The 24818-nt window shown below is 39.6% G+C and overlaps 1 protein-coding gene across 2 annotated transcripts in view; it reads left to right on the top strand.

The window, feature by feature from the left end:
• Nucleotides 1–24818, top strand: part of PDE4D (phosphodiesterase 4D) — a 327831-nt gene that overhangs the window by 103178 nt on the left and 199835 nt on the right. Inside the window, exon 1 of one of the 2 annotated variants that reach the window (XM_063295629.1) lies at nucleotides 8518–8669. The exons of the other annotated variant lie outside the window; for it this stretch is intronic. Within the exon in view, the coding sequence (XP_063151699.1) occupies nucleotides 8578–8669 (92 nt within the window). The 5' untranslated portion in view covers nucleotides 8518–8577. Of the gene's footprint in view, nucleotides 1–8517; nucleotides 8670–24818 lie in introns of those variants that run through there. 2 annotated transcript variants of the gene reach the window in all.

A 24818-nucleotide genomic window follows, 5' to 3' on the forward strand; every position in this document is an offset into this window, starting at 1 on the left:
AACATAAATGCTTTATCCCTAGCTTGTGTAAATGTTAGGCAGTCAATCATAGTCTCAGCAGTACACAATACCTGGTTGACTCTGCCTGTGCTTATGTTCCTTCCACAAAAAAGTCCATTCCTGATTACCAAGCTGTCTTCGCTCATCAGCATGGGGAGTCATTTTGGTGTTGCAGCTGGAAGCCAGAAGTCCTTGCGAATACCAGGAATTTACTTTTAGGTTGTGATTTCTGTTGTCTGAACTCCACTGTTCTAGAAAATATGAGAAACTGATCATGGAATGGCTGTAACTATATATTCAATGAAGGTCATCTACAGGAGGTTTGAAAAGTCAAGATTGTGATCATGACCACCAGTTGAAGCTCCTCCTTGCTTATTAAAAAGGGGAGGGCTTTCACTGAGTGTTTGAAGCTGCCATCTTGACTTTTGACCCCCCCCTCCCCCACAGACACCTAAGGTCCTATGGACAATATCTCAAAAGAAAGTTCTTTTCCCTCTCTGTATTTAGCTGGTGGTGATTTTCCAAGGACAAGTGACATTTGAAAAATTGCAGCCTAATTTTAGCTCAATGCAACTGAAGAACGTGAGCAAATGACTAGCAGGCACCTTGATATATTTCCGGATAAAATATTGAAAGTGGACTTGATTCAAGAGGGAAAGCTGACTTCCTGTACTATTATCTGCTATTTTGAGAAGATACTAAATCCAAGCTAAATATTGCCGTGGTGGCATGAAAGCTATAACCAAAGAAAATAATTCTTATATAAAGTTGGTATTATTTTTGTCAAACAGCAGCAAGAAAGGTGAAATCCTTGAGAATGTGGAAGTGAACACCTTCATTTGACTCCCCTTTTTCAGGGGGTGTTGGAGTTTGGGTTTGTTTGTTTGTTTGTTTGTTTTTTGGTCCCTTTGAGTCAGTCTTGACTCCTGGTAACTACATGGACAAGTCCCTACAGTTTTCTTGGCAACATTTTTCAGAAGTGGTTTGCCATTGCTGCCTTCTTCCTAGGGCTGAGAGAGAATGGCTGGCCCAAAGTCACCCAGCTGGCTTCAGTCCTCTCAAAAACTCCACCATGATTGAGCTGTATGGACCAATCAGTGTTTTAATTCACTATATGGTAACTTTTCATATCCCTGTTCTGTACATATCAAGCAGAGAATTCTGGAAGTTGTAGTCTCAACCCATCTGGAAAATGCCAGCTGGGTTTAACTGAGGAAACAGTTGAATGCTTATCTATTAGCATTAGGTATGCATGTTGAAGATACAATATGGTTTACTGCTGTTAGCATTTTTGAAAAGGAATGTCCAAGCATTTTAGAGCAGCCTTGGTTGGTCTCTAGATGTGTTTGACTGGCTGGCATTCTGGTAGTCGCAATTAAATGCATTTTGGCTACACATCTGGATAAACCCTAAAGTGGGTACCTCATGCAGAATAGTACGCGATTAAAGTTAGCTGTGAATCATCTGGCTTACCAGAATGAGAGACAGCAGCCTTTGCGTATGGAAATGTTAACATCTTTTATTCTTACACTAATGTTCTGAGACCAGAGTACTTCAGCCCTGCTTAGATTGTGATAGAGCATTGATTTGAGGTCAGGCAACATCTCTACATCTGTCACATTGACCACAGAATATTTTCTAGCAATAAATGGCATCCATTAAGCAACTTAAAAATCTATATTATTTAGTAGGGCTTTATCAGCACAAGCACTTTCAGAACTGAAAAAGAAAAACATTTCTGTGAAGGAGTTTTTACTTTTTATTCTTCTTAAGTCTGATGTTATTAAATATACTAACAGTGAATTCATTCTTTCAGCCATAGCCATAACAGAAATCTCAGCAGGTTTGCAGAACTCCAAAAGGGATTTTTTTTTAATGGCGATAAAACAAATCAAGCAAACAAACGTTATGGCAATACATCCTGGAGGCAATTCACACCAACCCTACGTGTATAAGAATGACGTACATATCTCTTATTACCAGTGACCTGGGAATGCTGCCTTAATTGGCAAGCTAATGGTGTGGATTTTACTGCATCAAGCAAAAGCTTTGTTATCTGTTGAGGCCCATGATAAAGACAATTTACTATCTAAAGAAAGGTAATGCCTGAACAGCAATGAAATTACCATTGCTTTTGTGATAAATCTGAGGTGTCTTTAGAACTTTTCCAGGCTGAGTTCCAGTCAGAAACAATGTAGTATATAGCAGTTTTGGTGTTGCAGTAGAAGAACTATTGATTAGGTGTGCTTCAATCCTAAAATAGCTATTTACTTGAAATAATGTATTATTCCTTTTGATGGGATTTATGCCCAAATGAGAATGCATGGGAATATTTCCTTAGCTCCAGTAAAAATGTCACCTGGAGGAACATATTTTAATTTCCTTTACAAGATTTTATCACTTTTAAAGCCAGAACCCAGGAGCTGTATTAATTAAAACATTTGCTAATGCAACTGAGTTGAACAAGTATGCATGTGTATGTAAGTGTCTGTGAAACCAGTATTCTTCAGTATTTTTTGCGGGACGATCTTTCTCGGATTGTCTCTGCCCACGTGCTTAGAATAGACACGCTTCAGATCCTTGAAGAAATGTCATCTGATGGGATCTGGGAGGCGTGTCTTTTGCATTACAGAGCCTGCCCTTCATTGCTAGTTGTAGGAGTGAAGGAGTGGGAGGACAAAGCCCCAAGTCCACATCTTTAAAAAATACTGATATCAGGAAAATTAGAGATGTTTTACCACCTCGTTAAAAAAAAGGTGTAGCATTTGCAAGACTAAAATAACAAGGGAAATTGGGTTGTAGGTATACCTGCTCGGCTTTGATGCAACCCCAGAGTCCGCTTTTATTGGCACCAAAAATTGGTGGCAATACAATTTGTTGCTGTTTGTGATAAATCACTTGTTTCAGAATTCCAGTGATAACATATTTAGAAACTTTTTCCCCCAAAGTTGTGACTAAAAAAGGTTAATGAGTTTTTTTTTCAAATGCCCCACTGAATGAAAAAAAGTTTGCATTTTCTAGAATAAATATATAGCCAATACTAAATAATTTATCTTCAGTTTCAAGAAAAAATGCTGGGCAGTGGTGGCAAAAGTATATATGGACTTGTACTGTTCTCTCAAGCATGATTAAGCCTTGGAATTCTAATTAATTTCAGTAGGAATTACTTTCACATGAATGTTTTTATACTTCCAGTTTATAGTTTAAAAATTCTGAAATATTTATTGCATAATAATATTACTTGTAATAAGCTTCTTTCTTTGATTTCATTGACACCAGTTGTGTTAATTAGTTTAAATACAAATTGTACCCAGATGAGTAAACTATTGACATTCTATGAGAATTACATTAATGCTATTAAGATTGGGATTGTTTAGATAACCTTGGGATATTCATGTTGAAAGCAAATAACGGTTTGCCATATAGTGTTATTTTATTTATTTATTATCCAAATTTAATTACCGCCCATCTCCCCCAAAAGAGGGACTCTAAACAACAGTTGTATAACTACTGCAGTTTGAGTAGAAAATCTTCCATTCATAGTTGGATTATTATTATTCCATTATGCTTTGTGATAATGTGTAAATCAATGAAATTAACATGATGTTTGAGACCAAATAATATCTCCAGAGTACAAAAGGATTGTTCTGCAATTGGAAACACTATTGTTTAGAGGTTTTGTAGCAATGAAATATGAAATAAGGCCTTACCATTTTTTTTAACACAAACACAGAATCAGCATCTCCCCCCTGCAGATTACATAACCTGAGCTAAGACAACAAATTGCTTCAAGTTAAAGAAACCTCATTACTATTGCTAGAACATTATTTATTATATAGTGAATATGAATGTAGTGTAAATCCCATGCATTAAGAGATTTCAGACATTCCATGTATTTCTTGGTTTGGTTTGACTCAGAGTTCGGTAAAATAGGGTATGTTTTGGTACATCTTGGTATATCATGACCAGGAATCTGTCATATTTGGACTGTAAATGCCACCACTTGCCAATTAGATCCATACCCCTCCTGGCTGGTGAAGGCAGCTTGGGGGGGTGATACGTGGGTGGGTCCAGGCAATGGTGAATTCACCCTTGAAGGAGGGAGTGTTCCTGGCAACCTCTAAAGAGGCACCGTCTCATCAAGAAACCATTACTGGATCCCACCATACTGGACAATTTTCATCCAGTCTCCCACCTCCCTTTTTTAGGGAAGGTGGTTGAGAAAGTGGTGGCACTGTAGCTCCAGAGGATCCTGGATGGAACGGATTATCTGGACACTTTTCAGTCGAGTTTCAGACCCAGATATGGGATGGAAACAGTATTGGTCGCACTTTTGGATGATCTCTGGCGGGAGCAGGATGGGGGCAGTGAATCCATCTTGCTCTTCATGACCTTTCAGTGGCTTTCAATACCATCGACCATGGTATCCTGTTGGGGCGGCTCAGGGAGTTGGGGGTGGGCGGCCCAGTTCTGTGCTGGTTCACCTCCTTCCTCCAGGGCTGGTCCCAATCAGTGTTGATAGGGAGCGAGAGATTCGGCCCTCGACCCCTCCATTGTGGGGTGCCGCAGGGTTCGGTGCTCTCTTCTCTCCTTTTTAACATCTACATGAAACTGCTGGGTGAGATGATCCATCACCATGGGATGAGGTATCATCAATATGCTGATGATACCCAGTTATACATCTCCATCCTGGGTGACTTAAGTGATGCTGTGACCACCCTCTCTCAGTGCCTGGAGGCTGTAGGGGTCTGGATGGGGAACAACAGGCTTCAGCTGAACCCTGGTGAGATGGAGTGGCTGTGGGTTGGGGGATCCTTGGTATCCGGGAAATTACCATCTTTTGTTCTGGATAGGGTTGCACTGCCCCAGACAAACCTGGTGTGGAAACTGGGGGTCCTCCTGGACTCACAACTCCTGCTCAAAGAGCAGGTGGCAGCTGTGGCCAGGAGGGCCTTTGCCCAACTTCGTGTTGTGTGCCAGTTACGCCCTTTCCTGGATTGAGAGGCCTTTCAAATGGTCACTCATGCCCTAGTCATCTCCCATGTAGACTATTGCAATGTGCTCTTCCTGGGGATACCCTTGAAGAATATCTGGAAGCTAAAGCTGTTTCAGAATGCAGCCGCATGAGCAGTTTTAGGCCCCAGGGATGGTGCATATAACACCTTTGCTGTGTGAGCTGCATTGGGTGCCAGTTTGCTTCCAGATCCAATTCAAGATGTTGGTCATTACCTTTAAAGCCCTACATGGCATGGGTCCTGGTTACCTGAGGGACCATCTCACCCCCATTACACCGACCCATCCCACCCGGTCAGGGAGAGAGGGCATGTTATGGACCCCATCCATGAAAGATTGCTGATTGGCGGGGTCCAGGAAGAGGGCCTTCTCTGCTGTGGCCCCTGCCCTGTGGAATACGTTGCCCCCAGAACTGAGGCAAGTCCCCACTCTCCTGGCCTTCTGAAAGGGAGTGAAGACCTGGCTCTACCATCTCGTCTGGGGCAGGAGGGGGAGCAATCAGTCATGGGGGTGGTTAGCACCTTGAAGAGATCCTGGAGTATTATATGTATTAAATTAAGATCTTTCTATTTGCCATCTTGGATTTTATATTTATATTTTTATGAAGAATTTTGCTTTTATTGTATTTTAATCTGTAGTTATTTTAATCTTATCATAAACCTCCCAGAGTCGCTTTTAGTGAGATGGGTAGTGATGAAATATGAAATATAAATAAATAAATAAATATTTAGAACAAATAGTTGTTTTGCATGTGAATGTTCTGTTTTAGAACTGGGTCTGTATTCAAGTGCAGATAAAATTTATTGCTTCTATTTATGTTGAGTTAGGTTGAACAGCTATGACCTGAAACCCCCAGGAGTCCTGAGCAACCTAAAAACAGGGTGTTCACATTTTTTTTAAACCTTACCAAGTTTGCATTGGCCAAGTTGGAAGACTATCAAAACTTGCTCTGGGCTTTGCCCACCCTTTTGACTGTGGAAGCCTGCCATTGTGCAGTTTCTGTACCTCAAAAGTTGAAAACGCCATTGATATATGGATTAAAATGTAATTATTACAATTGGTTTATTTATTTATTGTCCAACTCTACTACCAATGAAATCATTAAGGTTTTTTTATTCCTGGAGAATATGTGGGTGGGTTCATGTAAATTCATTTATTATTTTATGGGTCAAAGTACTGCAAAATTTGAAGACTGCCTTAGAGTGTTTTGCATTAATGGCTTTCTTGTTGTCATTCATGATGAAGCCTGGAGCCAACTCATAGGTCCACTATTAGCCCATCTAGACCAAGGATAAACAACCTGTGGCTCTGGGACCCCTAAATTCCTCCTTGTTTTGTGAAGCTGCCTCTAACCAAAAAGGAGTTTCATGTCATTTTGTGGCTAAAGACACACACATACACACAGAGCGAGAGAGATGAAGAGCCAGTCCTAAAATAGGTTGAACACTTAAACAACAAACACACTCAACCCCCACCCCCTTAGAAAAACAGGAAAAATTGGTGCTGCTCTGAAGTGTGATGTAGCTATGCACTGTGCGTGATAATCCAGCCTATTACTTCTGCCCATTTCCCATATTGAATGTGGCTCCTGGCCATCAAAAATTGCCCATCTCTGATTTAAATCAAAACCCAGTGGCTTTCCAAGTCTTCTGGCAAGGATTCTTTTCTCTCAGCAGCTATCTGACTGATACTGATTTATTTCAGGACTGAATCTGGATCCCTTTCTATTTTGCCACTGAGGTATGGATTTTTCTCCCTGTCAAAACTGAGTTTCCAAATTTGGTTTGTGTCTGTGTGTCTGTGTGTCTAACTATTGGTGTGATTGCATTTTATTCTTTAAGTCTCTGTTAAAGAACTACTATGATAATTGTTACCTTTAATTTTTATTTGTCTCTGGGCTTCCATTTAACATTTGCTTTGGACTGAATAAATGACATTCTGTATGAAGTAATGTATCCATTTCTGGCTTAGTCAGGACATATCTTTGGAAATGTACCTGGACCTTTAAAAATAAGTATAGCTGAGATCATTCACCTGTAAACAGGGAATGCTTTTTCTTTGTGTAAATTGAGTTGAGTTCTCAAAGTCATTCACTGTAATCAGAGTAAGGCACCAAGCTTTCTGGATGGAAAAGCTGCCAGAAGGTTTGAAAATAATCTACCCAATTGAGACATTCTCCTGGACTGGCTGATGCCTATGAACAATTATACCCTATTGAAATGAAAAGCTGATTAAGGCCATCCCTCTCTGAAAAGACAGGATAAAAGTAAAGGTATGTTAGAAGGTAGTTTCCACATATTGAGAAAAAAATATGATGAGGGCATTAGGACCATGTGCAAGGCAATATCACCATGCACCTACATGTGCTTAGTTCCCACCACCCTTCCACTCTTCTTAGAAGAAAGGTGATGAAGATCAAGCACTCATTTAACAGTTGCCCTTACATTTTATAAGCATGGGTGGACTAACTATTCTTTCCCACTGTCCCTTCCAAACATGTTCTGGGTGCTGGTAAATCATAATACTTGCATGCGAACTTTTAACTGACTGTTAATATGCGTAATGGTTAGAAACGGGCCCCTACTTTGGCCTGTTACATGATATTTTCTATATAACATTTTCTCCTAAGTGCTAATTTGTTTTGGATCCAATTTAGGCTGAAGTGTAAAAATTGAAGGTGGTTTCTTTCACCTTCTTTAAAGGGGAGAATCAAGCTTGTAGCCCACTGTAATCCTTGATTTCTCCAGGACAGAAACAACCAGAGTGTGGTAAAAAGTGCCCGCCCCCCGTCCCTTCCTTCCTGGTTCCAGTCCTAAGAAACTTGACAGAAAAAGGGAATAGTCCCTTTTCCATTTTCATAAGAAAGCATTTTCTTTCCAAACAGGTGGAGTGACAAGAAAGGAACCAGGAAGAAGAAAGTGTGTATATAAGTGAGAGAAAGGAAGGGAACATTTTCCCACTCGGTTAGGCCACAATTTGTGTTACGTATCATTGACGTGCTAAGCACATAGTGCTGAACCATCAACCAAGATTCATAAACCACACAGCTGTATAACCCAGTATAAACATTACAAAAAAACAACATAAAACCCATATAGGTTAGCAACCCGTGTGAATCCAGCACGGGTGAGACTGATGGGGAAATATTTTTGTTTTTCTCTTTTGGTTTGGTCTTCACCTAAATGCACTCAAGACATTACTGAAAGAAAACCCAGGCTCAGCAAAGGCCAAGTAGGCAGTGAACAAGCTTGGCACTTTGCTCTTGAGTTCTCTGGACTTCCTTAGCAATACATGTCATTGCTGCCACTTAATCAGGGCTGTATTTATAAAGAGCTTTGACGTGAGAGTTTCTCACTCAGTAGTAATGAGATAAGGCCTTCTGAACCCTGCCAGCTGCAGGAAATCCATGCTATCCTGTCTCGCTTGCTCTCAGTGAGGCAAAGCACAGCCTCAGAAAAGGACATTCCCTTAGACAGCCACAAGTGCTTTTATGATTAGCTTGAGGCAACTCCTACTCTGTTGCCCTGATTCTCTAAACAACCCCAGATTTCTTCAAGCCTGCAAATGGCTTTTCTCTGGGACCCTTTGGAAACCTCAACTCATCCTTGTCCCTCTTCAAGAAACAAGAAGAGATTTCGTTTTTTGAAGTCATACAGGTACTTGATCTGTGCCTAGAGCAAGCCAATGTTGCTGACATTCACTGTAGGCATAATTTTGTCTGTGGCCTCAAGTGAATGATGGTAGGGCTTGTGCGGGGTGGAAATGTCTTGTTGAACTGCAACTGCTTGCATTTATGCCATACAATTCATGGTTTGCATGTTACCGTAATAGGAATTTTCCAAAGAAGCAGCTTAACATAAAATTTAGGAATTAGTTTAACATTAGTGTAGCAACCATAAATTAATATTTTAAAAGGGAAAAATGAGTGTATATTGAAAAAGAAGAAATAACCAAATTTTAACTAAAGAGGTTTTGGCCAGCTTTGGAAATCCAGTGATTTATCTAATTAATGGTATAGTAAAAGTATAATGCTTTAAACTCTGTGAAACAGTTTTGGAGGTTGCTTTCATCATAACAGCTTGAGGATGTAAGGCAATGCGATATTCAAGTTTGGTGCATAAGCTTATCAAGTGCAACAGTAATAATCCTTTTCCTATTTGTACTTTACAAGTTAAATAATATGAAACAAAATGCATTTCCTCTGGGAGATGTGAGTACCATATTTCATAAATGGGCAACAGTTAAGAAACTTGCTGTTTTGCTTTGCTTCATTGTCTTTTATTTAGATCATTTAATATAAAAGAGATATTTGTAGCTGTTGCTGCTGTTAAGGTTATAATCCTGTATTTTCTAATCCAAGAGAAAATCCTTTCTAATTCATTGATGCTTACTTCTAAATAAAATATGATTCCACTCTTATTCATTAATAATTTCTGTTCATGTAATAAGGAAAATTGCTTTTATTCATCCTTGTTTAATATCGTATACATGTACGAATGCAATATCCTCCATTCTATTGGTATATAGAGAATAGGCCATTAGAGAGTACAAACGTATATTAGGCTGTAATCCTTATTTGGGAGTAATTCTGACTGAATTTAATGTTTACTTCTGACATGTATAGGATTGCACAATATGGCTATAATCCCATGTATATAGAAATGTTATAAATAAAGAGATACTAATATTTTTGCAGTGCCAAGGAATGTTATAAATGGTTATATATAGACATAAGTATGCAGTCATAAACCTATTACAGTGCTAGTATAGAGAAAAACACATTAATGTATTATTAAATTTACAGCACAATATTAGATGCCATAGGTGCAATAAAATGTTTTATAACTTGTAGGAAAGAACAATTTGCTTGCTTTCTGTTGAATCACACATACATTTTTGTGCTTTCAACTGGGTTATTGTCAATTATCTCTTTGAATAAGGGAGGTGAGGGAGGGGAAGCCATCGTGTTCATCCTTCCCTCTCTCCATGACTCTGTGCTTAAGAGTTTTAGTGTTATGGACTCGTATGAAGATTGCATATTAATCAGTAAAGATTTTTTTGTTACTATAATAATTTTCAGTTACTTTTTCTGCTAAAAATTTAAGATTAGGAGGTACCTTCTAGACTGTTAATCCAGTTCTTTCTTTCTGCTAGATGTTAGTCTTAAACGTCCCTTCGTATTAAAATAAAAATAAGCATGGGCATTTTAAAATTTTACATAATTTTCTATATTTTTTTTAATAGTTTGTTGACATTTTGGTGCTTGCTACTTGGAACAAGTTATTATGGAATACAGATCACATAATGAAATAACAATTAGGTAATTATGAAGATTGTTATTCTGTATTAACTGTAATTGAGCCTCTCCTACCTCATATGGGTTGGGATACCAATATTAGCTGGAATTGCAGAAATGGAGAGTACTAGATTAGGGAAGGTTAAGTATTATCCTTCTAGTACTTTGGGGATGAAAATAAAATAGGGGGATTGGAGTATTAATATAGTGCTGCAATTTCACCAGCTTTATTCTTTCAGATATTGTCCTGACAAGCAGGAACCACGCCGAGACGAGGAATAAGTCTCTAGTGTTTTATTACTGCTATAGTAGACAGAAAATCCTACCAAACTGAAGAAGCGTGGGAAAACCCAGACAGATAAGCCCCAAAAGTCAAGGCGGGTCTGTTCTGTGTCTCTTTGTATGACAGCTCAAATTCTTGCTACTACGCATGCGTTTTCCCCCCTGGATAGGGGCCCCCTCCTGCTCACCATCAGTGCTCATGACAGATATATTTCAAAACCTGTGATAGATATTCTGTGGTCCCTTGTTTCGCTGTAACTGAAGAATACTGCCTGAATCAACTAAAAGGTCGTTTCACATCAGTGAAATATTTGGTACAATCTCAGTGTCCATAATTATTTAAAAAACAGTTCTCACAAACAGTTCTTGGCTATATTCTACATTTTGACTTGTGTTACAGGATTTTTGGCAATGAACTTAGAGACAGTGAATAGAAGCAAACAGCATGAGTGTTTGATCAACAGTGCAATATTTTTAATCAGATTCAGAAGACGTGCTTTGGAACATACAGGAGCATGAATGGAACACCCGTCTACATCTCATTAAACAATACAACTCCCGTCTTTTCTAGGATAGTATGGCTACAGTGGAAGCTTCCCTGCAGGAGCCATGTGATCCTAGAAACTGATAGTATCTGTGGGAGGGAAATAATGTATGAGGTACAGCATTGGATGGGGAAGGTCTCACAGTTTCTCCCTTTCTCGACAAAGACAACATATGCATTTCATTTTTAGATGACCAGATATCTGTGTATAATGTTTCCTCTCTACTTTCTATCTGGCTAATAGTAAGAAACTGCTATGGATTGGGGATTTTTAAACAACCTTTGATTGCCAGCCATTGGGCACCAATTGGGATAGCAGCTATGTGGAGATATTTTTTTTTTGTTCAAATTTCTATCTTTAACTTCATACAGAATATAATTGCTGTATGTTATTATGAGAGCGAAAAATTAACTCTGCTCTAGTATGGAGTAGAATTGATGCAGAATCAGAGCATACCTGCTCTGTGGTTCCCAACCATAGCAGCTTCTAGATGAGTGACTTCAGCTCCCAGAATTTCCAGCACTGGCCATGCTGTCTGGGGAATTCTGAGAATTGAAGTCTACACATCTGGAATTTGCCAAGCTTGGAAATCCTTATATCAGCCTTTTTCCTCAACACATGACATAATTGCCACTTTCCCAACATCTACCAGTTGCAAGCTTAAGAAGTCTGTGTCATTAAAGGAATACAGCAATTACACATTTATAGAGAACAACACTTCTGGCTCAAATCCTTGAGGGACCAATGTTGTTTGCTGTTTATTCGTTTATTTGTTTAGTCGCTTCCGACTCTTTGTGACTTCACGGACCAGCCCACGCCAGAGCTTCCTGTCGGTCGTCAACACCCCCAGCTCCCCCAGGGACGAGTCCGTCACCTCTAGAATATCATCTATCCATCTTGCCCTTGGTCGGCCCCTCTTCCTTTTGCCTCCCACTCTCCCTAGCATCAGCACCTTCTCTAGGGTGTCCTGTCTTCTCATTATGTGGCCAAGTATTTCAGTTTTGCCTTTAATACCATTCCCTCAAGTGAGCAGTCTGGCTTGATTTCCTGGAGGATGGACTGGTTTGATCTTCTTGCAGTCCAAGGCACTCTCAGAATTTTCCTCCAACACCACAGTTCAAAAGCATCGATCTTCCTTCTCTCAGCCTTCCTTATGGTCCAGCTCTCGCAGCCATGTTACTACTGGGAATACCGTTACTTTAACTATGCGGACCTTTGTTGTCAGTGTGATGTCTCTGCTCATAACTATTTTACTGAGATTTGTCATTGCTCTTCTCCCAAGGATTAAGCGCCTTCTGATTTCCTGACTGCAGTCAGCATCTGCAGTAATCTTCGCACCTAGAAATACAAAGTCTTTCACTGCTTCTACATTTTCTCCCTCTGTTTGCCAGTTATCAATCAAGCTGGTTGCCATAATCTTGGTTTTTTTGAGGTTTAGCTGCAAGCCAGCTTTTGCACTTTCTTCTTTCACCTTCGTCATAAGGCTCCTCAGTTCCTCTTCACTTTCAGCCATCAAAGTGGTATCATCTGCATATCTGAGATTGTTAATGTTTCTTCCAGAGATTTTAACTCCAGCCTTGGATTCCTCAAGCCCAGCATGTCGCATGATGTGTTCTGCATACAAGTTGAATAGGTAGGGTGAGAGTATACAGCCCTGCCATATTCCTTTCCCAATCTTAAACCAGTCCGTTGTTCCGTGGTCTGTTCTTACTGTTGCTACTTGGTCGTTATACAGATTCTTCAGGAGGCAGACAAGATGACTTGGTATCCCCATACCACTAAGAACTTGCCACAATTTGTTATGGTCCACACAGTCAAAGGCTTTAGAATAGTCAATAAAACAGAAATAGATGTTTTCCTGAAACTCCCTGGCTTTTTCCATTATCCAGCGGATATTGGCAATTTGGTCCCTAGTTCCTCTGCCTTTTCTAAACCCAGCTTGTACATCTGGCAATTCTCGCTCCATAAATTGCTGAAGTCTACCTTGCAGGATCTTGAGCGTTACCTTACTGGCATGTGAAATGAGTGCCACTGTTCGATAGTTTGTACATTCTTTCGTATTTCCCTTTTTTGGTATGGGGATATAAGTTGATTTTTTTCCAATCTGATGGCCATTCTTGTGTTTTCCAAATTTGCTGGCATATAGCATGCATTACCTTGACAGCATCACCTTGCAAGATTTTGAACAGTTCAGCTGGGATGGCGTCGTCTCCTGCTGCCTTGTTAGTTGCAATGCTTCTTAAGGCCTAGCTCACTGACCACACCGTCAAAGCTATCCCCGATATTGTTATCCTTCCTATACAGGTCTTCTGTATATTCTTGCCACCTTTTCTTGATCTCTTCTTCTTCTGTTAGGTCCTTGCCATCTTTGTTTTTGATCATACCCATTTTTGCCTGGAATTTACCTCCAATGTTTCTAATTTTCTGGAAGAGGTCTCTTGTCCTTCCTATTCTATTGACTTCTTCCACTTCCGTGCATTGCTTGTTTAAAAATAATTCCTTATCTCTTCTGGCTATCCTCTGGAATTTTGCATTTAATTGGGCATATCTCCCCCTATCACTGTTGCCTTTTGCTTTCCTTCTTTCTTGGGCTACTTCTAGTGTCTCAGCAGACAGCCATTTTGCCTTCTTGGTTTTCTCTTTCTTTGGGATGTATTTTGTTGCCGCCTCCTGAACAATGTTGTGAACTTCTGTCCATAGTTCTTCCGGGACCCTATCTACTAAGTCCAGTCCCTTAAATCTATTCTTCACCTCCACTGCATATTCCTTAGGAATATTAGTGAGCTCATATCTAGCTGATCTGTGGGTCTTCCCTAATCTCTTTAGTCTGATCCTAAATTGTGCAAGAAGAAATTCGTGATCTGAACTACAGTCAGCTCCAGGTCTTGTTTTTACCGACTGTATAGATGTCCGCCACCTTTGGCTGCAAAGGATGTTGTCAATCTGATTTCGGTGTTGTCCATCTGGTGAAGTCCATGTATAAAGCCATCTCTGTCCTAACAGCCAGGAACCACGCTGAGACAAGGAATAGGTCTCTAGTGTTTTATTACTGCTACATAACAGAAAATCCTAACAAACTGAAGAAGCGTGGGAAAAACCCAGACATATAAACCCCAAAGGCTAAGGTGGGCCCGATCTGTGTGTCTTTGAATGGCTACCTAATTCCTCAGTACTACGCATGTGCTTTACAGCCTGGATGGGAGCCCCCTGCTCGCCATCCTTACTCATGACAGTCTCTTAGGTTGTTGGAAGAGAGTGTTTGTTATGCAGAGTGAGTTGTCTTGGCAAAATTCTATCAGCCTATGTCCTGCTTCATTTTGTTCTCCCAGGCCATGCTTACCTGTAATTCCAGGTGTCATTTGACTGCCCACCTTAGCATTCCAGACTCCTATGATGAAAATAACATTTCTTTTAGGCGTGTTGTCCAGTAGGTGCTGCAGATCCTCATAGAACTGCTCTACCTCAGCTTCTTCAGCATCTGTGGTTGGGGCGTATATTTGGATCACTGTGATGTTAGATGGCTTGCCCTGAATTTGAATTGAGATCATTCTATCATTTTTTGTATTGTATCCAAGCACTGCTTTAGCCACTTTACTATTAATTAGGAAGGCTACTCCATTTCTTCTGTGGTCCTCTTGTCCACAGTAGTAGATCTGGTGGTCATCTGATGTGAAGTGGCCCATTCCAGTCCATTTCAGTTCACTGACGCCCAAAATGTCTATCTTTAATCTTGACATCTCACCAATAACCACATCCAATTTGCCCTGGCTCATAGATCTTACATTCCAGGTTCCAATGGTGTGTTGATCCTTAGAACATTGGATTCACCATTCACCACCAGCACCGTTGGCTGCTAGCCGTCTTTTCAGCTTTGAGCTAGCTGCGTCATCATGTCTGGGGCTAGTTGAACTCATCCTCTGTTCCTCCCCAGTAGCATTTTGACCATCATCCGACCTGGGGGTCTCATCTTCCGATGGTATACCGACATATCTCTGATTGTACTGATCCATTTAGTTTTCACGGCAAGAATACTGGGGTGGGTTGCCATTATCTTCCCCAGGGATCGCATTTAGTCTGACCTCTCTGTCATGACCTTCCCGTCTTGGGTGGCCCTTCGCGGTTTAGCTCATGGCATCATTGAGGTGCTCAAGCTCCAGCACCACAACAAGGTAACCATCCTTTGCTGAAGGAGGGACCAATACATAGTGTTTATTTCCTTCCACTGTGAGAAAAAACAGCACTAGACTTTATTAACAGCTGATTTAAAAAAAATATTCTAATTTTTAGTGTGATTCAGAAAATTGAAAGCTTTTTAAGACTGAGTGGCCACAGAGGAACAGGAATTTTTCAGTTGTGATGCCTATATACCTTATCAGCCCTCTCATCTTTGATATGCAGATAGTCTATGCAAGGTCAAAATAACTCTGCCTAGTTTAGTAGTCAGGGGCTAAACATTTTTTGCATTTTATTCCTCAGTTTCCTGTTTCATAGAAGCATTCATTTAAAGTATTTGTATACTATTTTTAGCATACAGGTTTAATAAATTATTATTATTATTTTAAAATGTGGTTATGATGTCTTCAGAGCTTCAGTGGAGTGGGAGCAAAATATAAGCAACTTTGGGAAAGCTCCACTTCTTAAGGAGCAAAGAGATTAGCATCTTGGTTTATAAAAATGTTCATCTCAACATTTTAAACAGCAGCATTTTTCTTTGTAAACAAGTTGATTGTTCTGTCCCAGCTCTAACTTAAAAATTGCCACTGGAGTTGAAGCATAACCCCCGCACTACAATTTATTTCTCAGTTCCAGATAAATTAATAAACAAACATTCCATTCGTGAAGAAAATGAAATCCAATATTTCTTTAAAAACGAAAGTTGACATCAAGTAAATTGGGGTCTACAGTTGCTAGACAGTGCCCTCTTCTAGGGACATATATCCCACTGGTTTAACAGAAATTTGTTTCTTAGTTAGTACACATGCTTTCTTGGGAGGTAGAAACAACTGTGTCTCTGAGTCTGTTTTGCATAATACTGTATTCCCATGTGTCCAAGCCCTGGAAAAATAATAGTGGCTATTAAAATAATGGACAATTGAGTACTGTTTTGTGTGTTCTTTTGTTTTATTCCCTGCTTTAGTTTCCTCCTTTGGTTTCCACCTAAGATGTTTCTTCTGGCTATGAAGTCTTGTCATGTGGTAATGAGCAGCTGCCAACCATTGACTTTTCTAAGTACATGTGTGGAAGTTTACACTAAAAGAGAGAAAAGACTGTGGGAAACTCAGTCTAATCATTTAATTATTCCACGTAGCACTACAATTTTCCCCGAAGTCTTTATTATTAAGCTTGTCTCACACAAGTTATTTTATTAATGCTGTTGCTAATGAACTTGCAGATATATTAATCACAAATAAATATTTAGACCAGAGCTGACAAAGATGCAGCCTGGAAATTTATCAGGACCCTTGAGAAAACCAGTTAATCCTACCACAATATACACAGACTACTGAACTATCTTCAGGATCCAAAAAGTGAAACCAAAGTGGCTGTCCTACTCATGGGACTTATAGTTTACCTCTTCTGCATTCTTTAAATAAGCAGCACATCTCAAGATATGTAGAGAAAGTGGTTGGCTTTAGGTATTTAAACCATAATATGGTTTGTTTGGTTTGCCTAGGTTTGTTGTGGGAATCCAGCCATTGTGATTTATAATGAATAGTGGATGGCTTTGTGCAAAGTATGAATTCATCTATGGTACTTAAGGATTATATGTGAGCCAGATCATATGGCATATATTTATTGTGTTGTCCATCCCTGCAAGGATTCTTGGATGTAATAATATGAGTATGGAATGAAGGTTCAGGGACAGTTTTCCTTGAGCAACCTTTGTGCCTTCTTCTCCTGCCCATAAGATGAAATGAACTCAAGGGTCTTGTGGGCAGGAGAAGAAGGCATAGAGGTTGGGTTTTGTATTCACTGTAAATAAAGCTTGCATGCTAGATTGGGCAGTTTCTGGGCTTCTTTGTTGAATGGCTTTTCTAGTTCTTGAAATAAAGTTATCAGACTACAATCTGTAGTCTAGGGTCAAATGTTGAAACCAGAACGTTCTCTTCAAGACATTTTAATGTCTTTCAAAATGGATAGGAAAAATAAAGAATTCTTTAGACTCACTCATTTCTAGGGAGGTACTAATTGCCTTTTGTTTTATTTTTTATTCCTTCCTGCAAAGAAGTCTTTAAATGTAAGAAATTTGACAATAACATATCAGAAATCGTAAGAGTATTATAAATAGAACAGTCATCAGATCTGATACTAGATACACCAAGCAAACATGTTGACATAAGTACAGCATCTTCTGTGCCAGAACAGAGCTTCTTAGGAACTGCATGTAATTGCAGCTCAATCTGAATGCTGTATTGTTGTTTGCTTAGCACTACCCAATTGTGGCAGTAAAAAAAAACACTAAAATATATATTTGTTTCTTAGTATTAATTGTTATTTACAGTAATTTTACCTGTAAGTTATTAAAATATTCCAAAAGTATCCAAGCCCATGTAAAAATACCCAAATCAAGACTCAGTCCCTTGTGGATACTGTATTTTTTTTTTCTCTTTGTCCCTTGTAGAGACGTCCCCCCCGTCCCCACATAGTCCTTAACTCTCCATAAGAGACTGTAGCGGGGGAACTGTTGGCCAGGGACTAAAGGAAATAAATAAATAAATTCAAACATGCTCAGTTATCTGCTTCCACATCAATGTTGCTTGGGACATCTATAGCCATTTTTCTATGGTATAGCAAAAAGGGTGGGACTTGTCAGCTGACATCTAGAAACTCCAACCAGGGCCACAACTAGGGAGGGCAAGCGGGACATGTGCCCTGGGCGCTGCACTGGGGGGGTGCCAAAAAGGGTACAGAATCCATGTTTGCCCCGGGTGACACAGACCCTAGTTGTGGGCCTGACCCCAACCTTCTTGATCAGGGGTTCCAGGAAATTTTTTAATGAACAGGTTCCATGGCCTGAAAAAGTTTGAAAACCCCTGAACTAGGTGATTGATAGATTGATTGTAACAGAAACAAACTAAAAATAAAATGAATTTTAGATACCAGCAATATAAAGATTGCCTCAAGAGAGCTATATGAGGTTATTAGTCATGTGAAGCCAAGTCAATTGTTTGCAAATATGAACTGCTGCTGTGCAAAACTTTGTAACATTATACTTTATCTAAAATCCTAATTTTATTTGTGATTAACTCATGAGATCATTTTGCATCAGAATTTGCAAAAATTGAAGTCCTCAAGCACCTATTACAAGAATTTCCATCCCTGATACAGCTAGAAGCTGAGAAGTCCAGTGAGTTAATTAAAAGGTAATCTTTCATTGCTTGAATTTTGCTAGAAAGCACAATTAAAACTTCTTTACTTGAATGAATTATCTTTGAACTTTGATAAAGAGACCAAATGTATACTTTGTTTTCCTGGAGTTTGTGTTGCCATATGGTAATCTGGATTTTCTTTTTCTCTTGATATTTGTCCTTGTTGATTATCTATGCTGAGAACTTCATGCTTTAATTTTCCCTATTCATCTATGGAATGTGGTGTTTATTACTCCGCGTTTTTCCCAATGTGTAGCTATTTCCAAAATGAAGCCGTGCTGATGTGGAGAGGTGAAACTCTCATAAATGGGTGTATAATTTTGGATGAGGGCCACTCTCCATCTCTGAGTGGAATGTCAAGACAGACACTGACACATTCTCACTACCCAACAAATTGCTATACTATAACCACAGGCATCTTAAAATGTTATACAGTCTTCCAAATTTGCGGTGAAGGTGAGGTTGACTAATTCTCCATGATAGGTTTAGTACCTATAGTTGTAAAAATGGCAAAACATTGCAAAGAGTTGATACACGGGCACATTATTGAATATGACACAGATGGTACCTTTATTTACATTATTGCATGAGCCTAGTGAATGTGTTGTCATTGAAGTTCTGTTTCAAAACATATCTATCTGTTCAGGTTAATGCCAGTCATCTATTAGTATGTGAAACATCAGAAAGACTAATTTCGTGTTTCACTTGAAAAACTGGTAACTAAGGCATACCTGAAGGTCCATTTGGCTGCAGCCATGTCCTGCATGCGACTGCTGCTTTCTCCTCCTCCTCCTCCTCCTCCTTCCTAGCATTTTCCTGCAGTTAGTAGTCTGCTTTTTGGATCAACAAACACCATTTCACATGATCAGACACAGCAACCGGGTCCAACTGGATTATTTTCATGTCCTGGTTAATTGTGTCCTGTCACCTTTGCTTCGGTCTTCTGCATGGGCATTTGCCATCAATGTTAAAGTGGTAGGTGGTGCAGGTGACAATGTGGGGTGCTGCTCATAGAACATGGCCACTGTAGGTGTTTTTCCTGCATTTTCTCTGTTACAGGTGCAATGCCCACCTGCAACTGGACTGTATCATTGCTGACATAGTCAAGAAGGGAAATGACCAAAGGAGTCTGCATGTAAAGGGGGCTCAGCTCTTTTGGTAGCTGGCCAGCACTCAGCACCATACAATGCTATTGGGCAGACTATCATTTTATACACTTTCTATTTTAGGTGAATTGGCATACGCCTATCACAGATACTAGATACTCAGTCTCCTTGATATTGAGGTACAAACTGAATTGGCTAAGACAGTAGTTCCATGTCTGGACACAGCACTGGTGGTAGCTGTGAGCAGGACATCATCAGCAGAGAGCAAGGCCCAGGGGGCACTATGATGCAGGTCTTGCATGATGCTATCCATGACGAGAATGAACAGCAATAGCGATAATGCTGAGCCCTGGTGCACACCAACTTTCACAGGTGGTGCATAATACTTGGCTGTGGTATTAACATAAAGCATCTGGACCCATTTCATGAGCTCAGGCACACCATGGTCACATAGCGCAAACCATATCAGTTGATGAGGAACACAGTCAAAAAAATTTTCTAAGTTGAGGAAAGCCAGGTGTAATGACTTCTTCTTTTCTCTATGCTTCTCCATGAGCATGTGAGCCACAAAAATGGTGTTGGTAGTACCAGGACTTTGACAAAACCACACTGGTTGATGCTGATTTTAACAATGTCACAGAGGTGCTGGTTGAGGAGCCACTCAAAACTTTCATTGTGTGTGACAGGAGGCAGATTGGTTGGTAGTTGAAGCAGTCTGCCTGGTCACCTTTGTTCTTGAAGAAGGGAACTGTGATACTTGTGGCCCAGTCAGCAGGCACGTTGCCAGAGTCCACAAAGAAGTTTGTCAGCTAGTCAGCTGCTGTGCTCTAAAGTTCTTTCAGCTTCCAGACATCTGCTGGTAGATTGTCCAGGCCAGGCAATTTCGAATTTTTCATGCTGCTGATAGCTTTGGTAACCTGTTCAGGTGTAATGCTCAGGACAAGGCCAGCATTAGCAGAGCAATCAGGAATTGGCAGATGTGGAAATTCAACATCAAAGATTTTGTCAAAGTATGCTGCCAGCATTTCAGAATTTTGAGCTTATCCTGCATGCCCCCTGCTGCCAAAAGTCAAGTATTCTAAAATCAAGAACCAGCATACGCCAGTGTTTGCAAATCTCTATGGACAACCATCTCTGTTTCATGGTTAGCTAACTTAGGGTTAATTGGCCTGCAGTTAAAGGCATCTGATGGGTTGTTGTTCAGTTTTCATGGGCCAATGGCTATCATTTTGTCATGTTTGTCTCTCTGTCTGTAACTGCTTCTGTGAGTTCATATTTCTGGTTATTAGTAATAATATCTAGCCACCTTTGTCTCCTGTTGGACTCCATTTGATTTCCTTAGATTTTTCCAAGCATCTGGGTCTTTTCCTTTGACTCTTTGTGTCTAAAATATATGCACTCCAGTATATACTGGAGTGGGGCTTCCTGTTCTGCATATAGGTTTTGCATGAGGACAATGAGATGTTCTGGATTTTCCTTTTTCCTAAGAACACTTCACGGCTTGATGTGGTTGACACAGTAAAAAGTACCTCTAAATCCATGAAGCATATGTTGGCTTCTTTTTAGTATTCTTTGGCTTTTTAAATTATTCAATGCGCATCAACATTAATGTCTCTTGTTCCTCAGCCTTTTCTAAAACCATCTTAAACATCTGGCATTTCCCTTTTCATGTAGGGCTGATCTAACTTTATTTTCTAGTATTAGAAGTTCTTGTAAATAGGGAATATTTTCTAAAGTACCTTGGATGTTTACATCTCTATTGTACAGAATTTTAGTGTACTCTTTCCATATTTGCTTGATCTTCTTTGAATCGTTACTATCTATCCATTGGTGTCCTTTACCATGCCAATTTAAGGTTGGAATCTTCTGAGTTTGGAGGGGTTTTTTTTGAAAAACTTTCCTTCTTTTTCTGTGTCTGTTTCCATCTTCATTGTTTTTACAGATGTCATTGTAATACTGCTTCTTTTCTCTTCTAACAGTTCTCTGAATTTTTTAAAGTTCCTTCCTGGGATCTTTGTCTTTCTTGATTTTGGCTTCTCTTTTCTTCTTGGCGATTTCCACCATTTTTGATGACATCCAATTTAGTTTCTTCTGTTTCTTGGTCTTTGGCAGTCTCTTTTCACAATAATCCTTAACAATTTCTTTGATTCATTCCACGGTTCCCCTGGTTCCCTATAAATGAGGTTCAGGGTTTCAAAGCAGTTCATAATGTTCTCCTTGAAAATGTTGGGTATATGCTCATGATCATTTTGTGGGAGCTAGTTGGTCTTGTTCTTCTGTTTTAGCTTAACTTGGAAGTTGCACATGAGCAGATTGTGTTTTGTTCGCAATCAGGCCTTGCCTCCTGTTATAACTGAGCTCTTCTATTTCCTTGTACTAATAATATAGTAAATTTGATTTCTCCATGCTCCATTTGGTGATGTCCATGTATATACTATTGTTTGGGTGGTTTAAAGAATGTTGACAATGAATAAATCATTGGATTAGCAGAAACTGATATATCATTCTCCTACTTCATTTCTGTTTTGTAGGCTATACATTTCAACTATGTGTTCCCCTTATTATTTCCAATTTTGACATTCCAGTCTCCAACCACAAGCAGCACATCTTGCTTGTATGTTCTGTTCATTTCAGACTGACCTTGACCATAAAACTCATCAATCTCCTCTTCATCAGTGGTTGGAGCATAAACATAAACTATCATATTAAAGGGTGATCCATATGACTTTGAGCCATTCTCAGCCCAACCCCACTGACAGTGTTGTTGTTGTGGGAAAAATAGGAGGCTGAACCCTAATGTATACTGCCTTGAGTTGTACAAAATAAAAGTGGGATATCATCATCATCATCATCATCATCATCATCATCCATTGAGTATGTTGTCCCCAAGTTTGCTATATTTGCTATAACCTTCTTGATTATGCAGTGAGGTCAGAGCTTTGCAGAGAAGTCTTCTGCCCTCCAGAGAGGATTATTCTTCCTTTGAAATGCAAACTTTTTTTAAAAAACAAAAGAACAATGAACACTCAGGCTTTATACAGGGTTTAAGAGGCATTACATTGCTTTGCATCCAGCATACTTTTGTTTCAAACTGGTAAGCCTGCTTGGAAAGAATTTGAGGGGAAGGAACTTTCTATTGACCCCCTCCCATCCCTTTTCTTATGACCGCCTCCTCAGGTTCATGACCTACACTTTCAGAAATGTTGCATTAAACCACCATTTTTTTTTTCCATTTGTCTTAGCATTCTCTATAGACTGGGCAATGTGGCTTATAAACTGTGGTTAAGGCGTAATGCATTCTGTGGCTATGAACAATTGTGGCTTATTCAAAAAAAGCCATGGTAAGCAAATCAGCTCTGTGGTAATGTTTCTCAGCATTTTGTAAGCATGACATCTAGCTACACAAAACTACATAACTATTCAAAATGGATTGTTTTTAATTTAATAAAAAGTGAAACAAAAAAGAAACCTGATTCACTTTAGAAATCCATGAGATGCTCATAAGCTGCATGTGGTCTAACTCAATTGAAGCAGGCATAACCTTGTCTGGCCCATTAAGTTGGATAGCTGTTGGCTGCTGTCTCTGTCTGGCTTTGTAACCTAGGCAAGGTCATGTTCTCAGGGCCTAATTCAAGAAATACCACTCCTGTTCCCTCCCCCCCCACCTTTTCTCCCCCTGCCCCTTACTTTGGCAAAGGATGGAGAACATAAATAATTGAAGAATTTCCCCTGGGCATACAGTAAGTAGCATACATACCAGCAGTGGTGGGAAATAACCTTGGTTGAATATAGAGTGTCCCTTATTTTACAGGAAGAGGATGATTGCCACTCATTTAATGAAGTCTGAAATCTATGCTGATACCATAGTTGAAGGAGAAGAGAAGATACCAGCAGCTTCCCACTGTTGATAGTTAAAGGCTATCAGTATGAAGACCCATTGTCTCCAAGATCAGAAATTCTGACTGGTAATATTGTGTAGCTCCCATAGGTTGCAAAATTGGGGATGCTATGGGGGCTTGGCAGATGGATCTGAGAGACCATATCCCTGCCATTCTTCCTCTTCTTATCACCAATAGTATCTGGGTTATCAAGTTCTGCAGCAAATTTTAATGATGGCTTGGCTTAGAATTAAGGCAAATTTTAGAACATGAGGTTCCTTTACCACCTAATACCAATATGCAAGGAAAAAAAATCTGAAATAGCTGAGATTTTCAACGCGTCATTCCCAAATGGAGATTTTCCACTCCAGCCTGGAATGGAAGACCCATTGGAATACATAGGAGAAGCTTTTGATCTCATGAGGGGCCCATTGAAGTAAATAGGAGAAGCTTTAGATCTCATGAGGGAGGTGTTTTATGAAATCAGTAATCTATCCACCCCCATCTTGTGCGTCTCTGAGTAGCATCCACACTGTAGCATTCCCAGCATTCCTAAAATAGTATATGATAAGAATCAGGCCATCATGATTTGTTTCTTTAATGGTTTATTGCCATTAAAAGTGAACCATTCCAATTGTAATTTGGCAAACCAGGGTTTAATAAATCATAGTTTAGAACAATGTATGAGCCCAATCACTATCTTCAATCCTAAATATATTTACTATTAAATAAGCTCCATTGAATACAGTAGGACATACATCTGGGTATAATTAATAGGATTGTGCTGCACAAGATATATAATTCCTGTATGTGTAAATAGAAATTGCTTTTTTTTTAATCACACAGACCATAAGAATATTTCTTAAAGAGCTAGTCGTGGCAAACCTACCCATAAAAATGCAGAAAAATACATTGATCCTCACAACGGTCATAACAAAACAACTTTCACTGTAAAATTGTGAGCTGGCATTTGACTTTCGCAGGAGTTCTTTATCTGGCAAACAGAAACAAATTCATGGCATTTGATTCAGAAAAAAGGGGGAAACGATCAGACACAAAGAACATAAGTCCCCAGGGAAGGGAGTGACATCACACTCAAGTCATACTGTCAGTATGATGTGACGTGCCAGTAGGCATGTCAGGTCTCATTGCTCTGCATCAGTCATTCAGCTCCTTCAGGGTAACTTAGTCTTTTAGTATATATAGTGGGTGTTGCGTAGGAATTCTGTGTGCAGTCAGAGCAGGATATCCTATCTGTAAACAGTATCAAAGCAAAACAAAGCCCTAAGTAAAGGACGTGCAGGCTGTCAGCCACCATTCAGTACTAC

This window comes from Candoia aspera, chromosome 2 (assembly GCF_035149785.1).
Source record: "Candoia aspera isolate rCanAsp1 chromosome 2, rCanAsp1.hap2, whole genome shotgun sequence".
NCBI classification, from domain to species: Eukaryota; Metazoa; Chordata; class Lepidosauria; order Squamata; family Boidae; genus Candoia; species Candoia aspera.